The following is a 13,145-nucleotide window of genomic DNA, read 5'->3' as shown; positions in this document are numbered from 1 at the left end:
AGCGTAGCAACTCTATAATCATTACTAAAATGTCCGTACGTCCATTTTAAACATGTTGATTTTTTACTTTTTTAAATAGCTTTTTTCGTTAATTTAGGCATGTTAGAATTGTCCTATCGATTTCAAATTTTGCATGGTGATTCCTGTAATAGTTAGGTACGAGTTAGAAAGCGTAGCAACTCTATAATTATTACCAGAATGTCCGTACGTCCATTTTAAACATGTTGATTTTTTTTTTACATTTTTAACAACAAATATGTATGTGACCTAATCATCCGATTGGTCTGATTTTTGGTATACTGATTCCTGGGACAACAAAGTACAATATTATAAGCGAAGCAACTCTATAATCAAGTCCTAAAAATGTAAGTATGTCCATAATCATTATCCTGTATCAAGCAGTTTTTCAACAAATTTATTTACAATTTTGCTTTGACTCTTATACATTCGCATTCTGATTATTCAGTTCTGACATTATACAAGTGTTAATGTCCGTTTGTCCTACCGTTTTTAGAGCTTCGCTTTTATGGATGTTGTCATCCTTGTTTAAATAGAAACTACAATATTAAATATTTTGTACCCTGTCAAAATGTAGTTTTCTATGTATAATTAATAGTGTTTATGCAATAAATGTATAAGTGTAGAGATGTATGTATAACCCAGGCAACTAACTGGTACAAGAGGTAAGGACCTTTTTTCGACTGCTAGCAAATTGCTTTCTTCTCATTTGTAGCGACTTGGCTGTGTTAATATTTCTTACAGACTTTTTGCAATAAAAAAAGTTTTATGCACTATAATGGTTAGTTGTTTTGTTTTAATTTTAAATATGTATGTAGAAGTTCATAGCTAAAGTCAAAGCAGCCAATTTTATAATTTGTTTACCATAAAAGAACCTACCGATCTTAAGAAAAAGGTAAACTTTCGGTCTGGCGGTAAGCAAGATCTGTTGAAACAGACAGACACACAAACAAAATAGCTATTCTATATAAATATTGCTTGTCTCTACTGTAAAATAACCCCCCATTTGTGGCGATTCTACAATTGTTGAGGTTATTTTACATGGAAAACATTGAATATTAGATTATCCTTAAAAATTTGAGTATTTGTGAATATAGCTAGTTGTGTGTTTGTTATTATTCATATGTTAACATAAATTTTACAGTTTTCCTGAGCAAATAAAGTCAATATAATCTCGAATCAACAAACATTTATAATCAGAAATAAACAAGGATGACAATATGCAAATGCATTAAATTTCTCATAAATATAAAACAAGAATACTAGTGAGGCTGAGAATAAATCTTTAGGATATTTATCTTTAATGGTAACAGAGAAAATAACACTTTACTCCAATAATTTTGTGCCTTTATTCACAGACAGACGGACAGCAAAGTAAGTTTAAAATTATCAAGTTTTTTAAAAATATTTATTTAAAGAATTAAAACAAATGAGTATCACTTTATCTGAGCCGTCATTGTCCATAGAAACGTAAATAATCATGTTGGCTATCAACTACCTAAAAAATGCGTTATTAATGGTATTCAATTTATAAAATTCTAGTTTATGTCAAAATACATTTCGATTTTAAGTGTTATTCTTAATTGGTACTATTAAGAAAAGATTTGGTCACGTGTCCGGTTTTTTTAGACGCCATCTTGTTTTCCCAGGTGTACACAAAAACACGCGCCAAATCTCTTCATTTAAGATGGCGGCACGTGCGCTCACTTAGTGATCAAATTTTCAACACTCTTAGGAGATGAATATAAGATTCTTCTAATGCATTTTAAGGTTTTATTTCTTCCTCCGATCTTTTTTATATTAAGTGTGTACTGTGTATCTGTCGTGTCCATACTTTAACGGATAGCTCTGAGAGTAAACTAAAGCTGATATTATACTGGATCAAAACATTGTATAAAGATTCCTGTAATGATAAGGTACAAAATTTGTCTCTTTTTGGTTGTTGGCATCCTTGTAGACAAATTAACAATAAATGAATTAAATCAATGTTTATTTATTAAAATTAATGATGCTTAGTATTGAAGTAACAATGAGTTAAATATCCTGTTTATCAACGGGTTTAATGGACAAATTTATCCAATAATTATCACTTCCCCAAATTCAATAAAAATCCCCTAATATACACCCCCTCCCCTCCCTCCCAACAAAAGGGGGAAAAACTCACTCGCTGTGAATTTCATTGTTATGTTTACTTATTATAAGCGTAGCAGTTCTACATTAAGGCTGTGTCAGTACGTCCTTTTTTAAGTTTGGCATGTCAGAGGCGCCCTATTGCGTTCAAACCTTTCATAAGGATTTCTGTATCAATATTATATATTAAAGCCCATTGACAACAAGTCCGGTTTAAATATAATGATATTTTCATGGCAGAATAATTATATTAAATTTTTTTAGCGATGATCATTGGACGATGAAGTTCAAGTAAGTCATTGTCCAAATATAATATACTGATGATATTCGGACGGTTTTATTTTTTTGGTGTTCTTTTGATAATCGCTCCTGTGTATGTAGCATCCTTATTTTGTTATTCTATTTTGATTTCCCTTTAATGTTTAAGTAGCTAGCTCGAGCAATTTAATGGAGCAATATTTATTCTGAAAATAATTTTATATATAGAAAAAAGTTCAAGAAAAGCACTTTAAAAAACAACATTCTGTTTAAAATTCCATTGGGACAGTAACTTAAACTGGTAAACAAAGGTTTATATTCATATATTCATATATCATATTCGTTGGTTTAATACTTTGGAAAACAAAAATTTTCAACCCATAATTTTAATGTACAGAAGAAATTTTTATTTTTATTTAATTTTTCTTATAATTATCCTAGCTCCCTAAAATTTTCCCTGATATCTTAATATTTTTAAATTCATGTTGAGAATTTAATATTCCCATCTATTAATAAATCTATAAACATTTTCTCATGTAGTTATAATTGTTGTTTGTTTATCTTACGCTAGTGGCTGCGCCCCTAGAGGTATCCTTAATAAATGGGAGGGGGGGGGCGGGGTAGATAGGATACCCCACAATATTAAATTTGCTTCACGTATCATTTTATAGACAGCTTTCCATGGATTTAAAAATAAAAAATTCCAGTTTTGTTGACCCTAATGGGATTTTATGATTTTTATTTTATCATTCGTGGAAAATTGTTTATGATACGATAAGAAACATGATTTTCAGTATGGCCCAGAAACTTTTCTAATCCGGCGGATATTAATTGGTTTCGAAGCCATACTTGAGAATATATTTCATCACCAATTTCAATTGTGATTTTCTGTATAAGATTATTTCTTTCATCAATTACCACAAAGAAACTAGCAAAGCTTCTCTAATATTTATCACAGGAAGGAAACAATTAATCAAATTTTGACAAAGTTTAAATGATTGCTATATTATATTCATTGCTTGAAATTGGTTCCAAAATGGCAGGCAGTGAGGGATTAGACAATGGACTGTAGAATACACTGATACCTAAAGTTTTGTATACAAGTTATCTGATTGGTTGGCTTAATGATTTGGGTACTTTTGTTGAATTTTGATTGGTTGATTCCAAACTGAGTAGTGACCATAGTTTTCAACGAATAATTCTCATCTACAGAAGGGTTAATTTTGTTTATCAAAGTTAGAGATGTACAGATTATTTTAGACCATAGATGGTATTTCAAAGTTTTTAAGATCATTTTACTTTTAAGATAACAATATTGGAAGTTAATATATGAAATGTAAGTACATCTTAAAGTATGCACTGTTAATTTTTGTGTTTTAGACTAAAATGAATATTTTTCAATAGCAGAAGTGATATCACTCTAAATTTGTTAATGTTTATTGTCTGAACTACTAAGTTGCACCTTTAAGGATGTTGTTTTTCTTGTCTATAAAATATTTATAAAAAAAGTTTACAAGCTTACAAGAAAAAATTATGTACTTCTTTATTAAAATGGAACGAAGATTTTAGTTGCCATTGGACCAATCCCTGATAACTATCCATCTATTTACATTTAGCGTCAAATTCAATTGTCTGTTAGATACTTAACAATAAGATAGAGTGGGTACAATGGGCTGTTTTTTACACTAGTCCCCAAAGTTTTATCATAAAGTCTTCTTATTCGTTGATGTAATAACTTTGGGGACTTTAGTTATTTTTGATTGATTAGTTCATTAGGTTAATTGTTCAAACGTTTCAACCACTGATTTTAATCTACAATAGGGGTAATTTTGTGTATCATCATTGGGAATGTCCACCAATTTATCGGCCATTGTCTTATCCCTCTAGATCTCTGTTTAACAATAAGTTTTGGTTGATAAAAATCAATTAAACCTATTAACATAACTCTATGGGAAGCTAATAGTTATTTCAATACACAGAGCGTAGACCAATTATTTTAGAGTAATATGAGTATACCTTTTTTTGTCTTGATACCCCCCCCCCAAAAAAAAAAAAAAAAAAAAACTTTATTTTTCAAAAGCCTGTTACTAGTCCTACGGGACTCTTAGTCTTCATATAACCTAACAACAAAACCAAAAATATATTTTCTGAAAGTTTCTTTTGGGGTCCAAATGCATATTACAACGTATCATAATCTACTCTAATAAAGTTAAACTTGTAGCTGACTAAACTAACGACCAAGGACATCCAAGGGGGGGGGGGGTAAAGAGGATGATTAACCCCCCAAATTTTACCCCACCCAAACTATTTTTGGGGGGTAAATACCCCCTCCCCAAACAAAAAATCACTAACAAAAAAAAATTTTGCGCGCTTCGCGCGCATTTTTTCTACTAAATATTTCATAATTAGGTAGGAACCTTTCTACATTATTAAATTAAAAACGTATATTCTATAACAATTAATAAGAGGAAAACCGCTGGAATCTAGGACGGACCAAATATAGAAAAGCTGTGCTTTTTAAAAACTTTCCAGGATAACATAATGTTCAAATAGTATAAAAATGATCTATTTATAATTTTTATTGAAAATTTATTAATAAGCAGTTTTAAAAATGGAAAATTCCATTGACAGTTCACAAAATTTTAATCACTCATTTCATATCATAAAATCATTTTTTAAATAAAAAACAATGATATTTAATTTGGTAATTATTACATATTTTATAAAATGTGCCTAATACAGGAAATTTATGATAAAAAGACAGTATGTATGTAGGGACTAGAATTTGATTATTTAGCAGCCTTTATCAAATTTCATGATTATTACATTTTTATCATCGATTAACTATAAAATAGTTTGCAGAGCAGCAATAAAATTATTTTAAAACACATTTAAAGTGAGAAATTAATCAATAATTGCTTTTCACATTTGCCATACAAGAATTAAATAATTTTGACTGGAAAGGATATGCCAACCGGTTGAACATTTCGCTGGTATACATGGCCGCCGCAGGTGGCGGGATTCTACCCAACTCCGGGCTGGTATTGCCTGCCAATCGGCTGGTCAGCTCAGAAGATAAAATTCTGCCGGCATCCTGATGTGAAACGGCTGCAATATTGTCCGGACTTTCGGCCGATCTGTCCTCCATTTTGATTCTGATTACGTCATCTGGGTGAGTCAGCTGATGCGCTTCCTCTGGACTGCCAACATCAATGTCGTCGTCCTCTGTGAAGGAAGATTTCTCCATATCATTTCCCGCATTTCCTCCGCGTTCCCCACGGCCACCCCCCTTGGTCCGCTTGTTCTTCATGCGTCTGTTTTGGAACCAAATTTTAACCTGAAAATGGTCATTATTATAATCTCATTTTCTAAAGTTTCTTTTTACATATCTTGTATTTTTCTTAAAGCAAAAACACGCAAATAAGATTTAAATAAAATAATAACAGTAACTTTAACTGAATATTTTTTAATGACACTTTCTGTAAATGAAATGTTTAAACTTCAGATAAAAAAAAAGACTTTTACCTGTGTTTCTGACAATCCAAGGCTTGTGGCAACTTCATATCTCTTAGGTCGGGATAAATATTTACTCTCCTAAAATAATTTGAATTGTTTACTACAAGCCTATACGAAAGTTTTAATACTTTAGATCAACCAATACAGCTGGACTGATTATTATTTAGATATATGCTGCTCTTGGAGAAAATAAGCACTTCTAATAATTTCTGATATTTAATACAAGGATGACAACATCCATAAGTAGCGAAGCACAAAAAAATCGTGGATGGAAATACGTAAAAGTAGATTTTAAATGATGACGAAGGTCAAAGTAGATTACATAAAAGATTCTCGTAACAATGGGAAAAATTATTTTGATACTGATATCCCAAAAAAAGTTTGAAAATTGGACCAAAAACACCAAATATATAGGGAAATATGTAAAACATATAAAAGTAGCCAAAAACCTGATAAAAGGCAGTCTGACCGCCATGGTTGTTTTCTTTAAACGACAGGAAATTTAATTTTGATATCTATAACTGAAAAAATTTTGAAAATCGGACCATAAACACTGAAGATATGGAGAATAATGTGAAAAATACAAAAATAGCCTAAAACCTGCAAAAAGGCAGTCTGGCCGTCATGATTGTTTTCTTTAAACGACGGGAAATTTAATTCTTATATCTATTACAGAAAATTTTTGAAAATTGGACCATAAACACTGAAGATATGGTGAAAATGTGAAAAATACAAAAATAGCCAAAAACCTGCAAAATGGTAGTGTGGTCGTCATGGTTGTTTTCTGTAAACGACAGGAAATTTAATTTTGATATCAATAACTGAAAAAATTTTGAAAATCGGACCATAAACACTGTGCTCCTTAATAATGGAAATGTTGTCAAAAAATTTCAGCTGTCTATCTTTAATAGGAGTTTTCTGTAAACGACAGGAAATTTAATTTTGACATCAATAACTGAAAAAATTTTGAAAATCGGACCATAAGCGCTGAAGATATGGAGAAAAATGTGAAAAATACAAAAATAGCCTAAAACCTGCAAAATGGCAGTGTGGCCGTCATGGTTGTTTTCTGTAAACGACAGGAAATTTAATTTTGATATCAATAACTGAAAAAATTTTGAATATCGGACCATAAACACTGTGCTCCTTAATAATGGAAATGTTGTCAAAAAATTTCAGCTGTCTATCTTTAATAGGAGCCGAGAAAATCACGTTTCCCCTATTCTGTCTCAGACGGACAGACGGACGGACAGACGGACGGACGGACGGACATTTCGAATTATAGAGTAGCTTCGCTACTAATAATTTAAAGTAGAATGATGTTTGCTTAACTGTTTCAATGATTATGATCTACTTAAAAGGGTTTTAGGCTATTATTTTTGAGTGTGAATAAATATTAAGTACAGGGTTATCCCCACCACCTTTTGTGGCGCAGCCACTAGCATTAATTATTACCTTGAATTGTTTTTCTAATTCTAGTAATTGTTGAGAAGTGAATGCTGTCCTTGGTCTCCGGTTCTTACCCAGTAAACTGTGCTGGAATTCTATAATAAAAAATAAATATCAAATTAAAAACAATCCTAAAATGCAGCTGTAAAGCAGTAAGGTTTATTTAGGTAAGGTACTAAACCTATTGTTTTCTCCTTTTCAGGGCAGTTTCTGGGATCTTATTTCTTTAAACTCTACGAGTTATATTTAGAGATTGGCAATATTTTTTGAATATCAGTAAATGTTAGAAAAGGGTACTTAATCTTATGTATAGTTGCTGCACTACTACTATTTATAAACATTCACAACAATGGAAATAGAATATACGTGGATATTATGACAGGGGAAATATTGTCGTCAATTTATCTTGCTAACATGGAACTCATTTATTGGCCAGTTCGTTCCAGTAAGATGAGAGGAAATGGGATTGTTGTTTTAGCCCGCTAAGTGTTTCATTATATGAGAGGACATGCAAATCTGGTGTAAGATCCAAGTAATAATATATGTATTTTCACAAATGATGTATTTTTTCTTATCTTTTGATGGGAGCAATTACTCATGTAATTACAATTCATAATTTATCCATGATTTATTGGTAATTACAGTATCTATGTTTATTTTATTAATTAATTTTATGACAAATCATTAAAAAATTAACAATTTACTTCAATTAATAATAATTTGTTTGAAAACACTGTAATCAAAGGGTATATGGATTTAATGCCTTAAAAGTTCAAAATTATATCATATCATTAAGATCATATCTAAAATTAGTTTAAATGTAATAATAAAAATAACACAATCCTACAAAAATTAATAAAAGGTTAGGTTAGGTTTTATGTGTATTTTTATCTAATTATATTGTTATCATATAATTTATAATGTTATCATTACTAATTAATTCCCATATAACAATGTTATAACCATGCACATAAGGACAGGTAAAGAACACAGTAATAGTGTCTGACTGATTATGACGTAACAAAAAAAATTAGCCACTGAGAGTCCACTATAAATTTTACCATTGGTCAATAACGGCCTCTCATTGGCTAATGTTTTTTGTTACGTCATAATCAGTCAGACCTTATTACTGTGTTCACAGGTAAATCCTTATACTAAAGTAACAGGATGTCTGTGTGTCTGTCTGTGTGTCTGTGTGTACCGAAGGATCTCGCTAACCGCTGAACCGATCGGGTTCTCCTTAACAGGGTAGCTTCTCATAAGTCCCGGGAAGGTTTATAACTATTTTGGGGGAGGGTACCACCACCCTCCCAAGAGAAATGACAAAAAAATCGAAATTTTAAAAAAATTAGAGGAGACTTCAACGTCAAATAAAGAGGTATCGTCATAAAAATTAACTTTAACAAACAAAAACATTTAAAGTGCCACTAGAGGCCTCTAGGGGCGTAGCCGCTAGTGGATGATAAATTAGTTAATAATAAATCTGTATTTCTCGTATCGTATTATAAACGGCTTTCCGCGGATATAGAATGTACAATTATAAGATTAAAACTAGTTTTTTTAGCCCCGTGGTGCCGAAGGCACCGGCTAAAAAAACTAGTTTTAATCTTATGATTGTACATTTCTATATTCGTAGAAAACTGGATATAATACGATGCTAGACATAGTTTTTTCGTATTCATGAGAGCCGGTTCCTATCCACCGGATTCAAATGAATACGAGAAAATATATTATTTCATTTTTAGTAAAAATACTTTTTACATTCAAAGGAATATTATTTCCAGTATGGCTTCAAAACCGATTAATATCCGCTGGATTAAAACCGTTTTTCATCCATAATAAAAATCTTGTATAGCATCGCATTACAGACTAGTTTCCACGAGTATTAAAATCAAAATACCACTTGATATATATAACTATTAAATTCTATTAACCATTCCCTGGGTTTAGTATGGCTTACTTTTTTTGGGGATGTGCTTGCAGTTAATATTTTTTTTTCATTTTTACACCACTAAGACATTAACAAACAAAAAATGAAAATTATGTTTATTGGTAAATATAATTACGGAAAAATTGGCAAAAATTTGAATTCAACTGCAATAAAATTTCCCTGCCTTACTAAAATTTGTCATTTTTCTGGACATTTTATTTTTCATTGTAAACCTACAAACCGATAGGGGGACAACTATTTTTCCTCTTCTATTTTTTAAATTTTAGATGGGAAAATATGTTTCTAGCATCAGCCAAGCTTTATACTATGGGGCTCGTCATACCTTTACATTACCTATCCCTACCAAAATTAAAAATAAAAATTGTTTGTGTTTTCTTAAAATTTCCTTTCTCGGTCCATTTTATTTTCAAGTATAATCAAATCAGCTATTTCTAAGATTGCCAATTTAAAACTATAAAAACAGATATGTTCAATGTTTAGCAGTAAAGTATTAACATGTATCGTAAGCAAATAATTGTGGTTCTTAATTAGTTTTTATACTTGTATTATATATAGAACATCATGTTATATTTTCTTTTATTTATACAGTAATTTCGTCCCTAGCTCAAGAAACTATGGAATTTTTTTTAAAAGAAAATTTAGTGGATGGATTTTTTTTGATGGTTTACGATTTTGATGTGATTTTTTTCTATTTTTTTATTTCATTCCTATTAAGGTATTTTAAATTACTACAAAACAACTATATCTGTATCAATGAAAATTTTGTTCCATTATTTTTTTTTTAAAATATGACTTTTTTGTTAAAAGATTTTTCACAATAATAAAGATGGATAATTTTATGTAACTGAAATATATTTAAGACGAAGAACATTTTTTAAAGCATAGATTGAAACATTGCTCTAACCTATTTCTTGCCTTTATGCCCTCCTAACCAAAAAATGTTCTAAACCCATCCAACATAAAATTTCCTTGATAAGCATTCAGTCAAGATTAAATCGTAGTTTTAGAGGTTTTAATCTACAAAATACAATAGACAAAATTATTTATACAGTTTTAAAAAGAATTAGTATTATACTTCTAGTTGGAACTTAAATATTTAAAGCAGGCATAGCGTTTTTTCCTTTTAGTGAAAAAAGACAATCTTGAATAATCAAAAACTTGTTACCTGCAAAACCTGGAAAAGAATTAAGGAAGACGCCCTGTCTCGCCAAATATTCCATATGTACATAATCTGCCGCTGAGGACAACGGTCCACCGTTACCAGCAGCTGCAGCAGCCGCAGCCGCCGCGGCAGCCTGCTGTTGATGTGCTGCAGCCGCTGGCGGTAAAAGGTAGGGCAACAACTGTGGTGGAAACGGAAACTGTGGTAGTCCGTTCGGCGGTATCGGCGGGGACATGGCGGGATTGTTATTGTTGTTATGCAGGCTGGTTGGAATCAGAGTAGAAGGTGGCGGCGAGTTACCACCGTTTGATGACGGTGGCGTTATAGCCGGATGATGTCCTAGCAGTGAAAAACGATCACCGCTGCTCACGGCGGCTGCAGCTGCAATGCCCGCAGGCAAATGTTTAGCTTCTGATTTTAGCAATGATTCTATACAGAATGAACGAGACTTCTGGTGGTGATCTTTGATATGACCGTTCATTTCTCCTATCTGTGTCTGTTCACATGTATCCTGGTCCTGATCCAGGCTGGAGACCTGCTTCTTCCCCGCCAGGTGACTTTCCAGCAGGCTGGTCATGTTTTTCAGCCCGGGCATGGGGGCCGTCGGGTGGTGGGATACCACCCCAACTTTTTGTTGAAGAAACTTTGTAAAGGCAGAATTATTTTCATTCAAATGTTGAAGTTTTGTTGGGGGTGGGGAGGGTGAGTTCGAACCACTGTCCCCATGGTTCTCTGGGCTTCCTTGTATTTGTAATTCTTCCATTATTATATATAATCACTTATTTAATATCTATAACTTGTTACTCAGTAAAGTTATATTATAATTAAATGTCATTAATGTTTTTTTTAATAATAATTGATGTTGCTGTTGTGGATCTAACAATGACTATTGAGCAACTAAGTTGAAGTGGTAAATTTGTGTGTGTGTGTTCATCAGTGAGCTATAACAAGGCTATTATCTGTGTGATGGCTCACATTAGCTCCCCCCCTCACCCCACCTCCGTCTCTTGATGTATGATGACCCCCAACCTTCCCCTTCACCCTATTTTTATCCAAATATTCCCCTTTCTCCTGCATAAACGCACCCCCATTTAAGTTTCCCCCGTCAGTGTTAGTGTGAGGACTCTCATTTGTCGAGAGCCCCCCGTTTCGCTATTTTCTTATTAATTTTGCCGCCAAAAAAGTTTTATTCCCGCCAAATTTTGACCAATAAGAGGGGAGCAAAGAATTTCGCGGATTTTCTAGCTCCGACGGGGTAAATTTATCCTTCCTTTTACCTAATTACAAGCATGGCCTCCCCAAATTTTTTTTTTTTTTTTTTTGGGGGGGGGAAGAAGGAAGAGGGGGTTAAATGTTTGGAATAATCACTCATAATGAACCTTAATTCTCTTTGGCCAAGTTATATTTGTGTGTGTTAGGTTAGGTAAGGTGCACAGGGGGGGTAATTGTATGAAGGGGGGGGGGTATGAGTGGGTAGAGGTGTACACAGGAATTAAAGAAGGAAAGGATGAGAAATAAAAGGAAAGAATGTGTTTTTAGAGTTTACTAACATGATTTGGGTTTCTATAAAAAAAAACAATCCAATATATCTCTCCTCCCCCTTTTTTTTGGATCTTAGGCGTAGCCTATAGAATTTTTTTAGAAACAAAACATAAATTCAACCTTTTAATGATTTTTGTCTATTTCAGCATTATATGAACAATTCCTGATAGGTTCAAGTTGCTCCCTCCCCTCCTCAAACTCTTTCTCTATTTCTTTTTTTTCCATTTCTCTTTATCTTACTCTTGGTTCTAATTAGTGATTACAGAGAGGGGTAATTACCCCTGCGGGGTGATTACATGCATTGGATAATTAGTTGCCTTTCCATCTCATAATTACACAAGGAAAACATATAAAAAGTTGAAAATTTATGACTTTTATGACTAATGGTAGCTGAGCCCTTAGCATCTAGGTACTCTGTATTTGAAGGGTTAGAGAAGTGCCAAAAAGCTAAAAAAAAACATTCTAACACATAAGGGAATAATAAAAAAGCCTGAAGCCATTCCAGGACCTTTGTGAAGATAACTCTAATATGGAGAACTCAATCGGTTCAGCAGCTACAGGAAATAAGCCTTACTACTTTACATAATAGGATTAAGAAATGTTGAGATGACCATATCCCTAAAAATTCTCTAAAACATAACACAGACAAATGCAAAGCTAATTTAATGACAACATCCATAAAAGCGAAGCACTGAAACGTTAGGACAAACGGACATTAACACTTGTAAAGTGTAAGAACTGAAAATTAGAATATAAATGAATAAGAGTCGAAGCAAATTTGTAAGTAAATTTGTTGAAAAACTGAATAATGTTTATGGACATACTTACATTTTTAGGACTTTATTATAGAGCTGCTTCGCTTATAGTATTGTACTTTGTTGTCCCAGGAATCAGTATACCAAAGACCAGTTAAATCGAATAAATAGATCACATAAAAATTTGTTGTTAAAAAAGTAAAAAAATCAACATGTTTAAAATGGACGTACGAACATTCTGGTAATGATTATAGAGTAGCAACACTTTCTAAATCGTACCTAATTACTACAGGAATCACCATGCAAAGTTTGAAATCGATAGGACAATTATAACATGCCTAAATTAACGAAAAAAGCTATCCGT

The 13,145-nt window shown here is 32.3% G+C and overlaps 1 protein-coding gene across 1 annotated transcript; it reads right to left on the bottom strand.

The window, feature by feature from the left end:
- Nucleotides 1–4,980: 4,980 nt before the first annotated feature.
- On the bottom strand, nucleotides 4,981–11,432 carry LOC145329893 (uncharacterized). Its single transcript, XM_080174342.1, has 4 exons — nucleotides 10,488–11,432; nucleotides 7,378–7,466; nucleotides 5,932–6,000; nucleotides 4,981–5,743 (listed from the first exon to the last, which is right to left on the bottom strand). The coding sequence occupies exons 1-4, from the start codon at nucleotides 11,245–11,247 to the stop codon at nucleotides 5,315–5,317; spliced, it is 1,347 nt and encodes a 448-aa protein (XP_080030468.1). The 5' UTR covers nucleotides 11,248–11,432; the 3' UTR covers nucleotides 4,981–5,314.
- Nucleotides 11,433–13,145: the final 1,713 nt, after the last annotated feature.

The sequence above is a fragment of the Acartia tonsa genome, chromosome 10 (genome assembly GCF_053477335.1).
Source record: "Acartia tonsa isolate MP-2025a chromosome 10, ASM5347733v1, whole genome shotgun sequence".
Classification (NCBI taxonomy): Eukaryota; Metazoa; Arthropoda; class Copepoda; order Calanoida; family Acartiidae; genus Acartia; species Acartia tonsa.
Note: the sequence above shows the minus strand (reverse complement) of the source record. Positions and strands in the feature narration are given on the sequence as shown.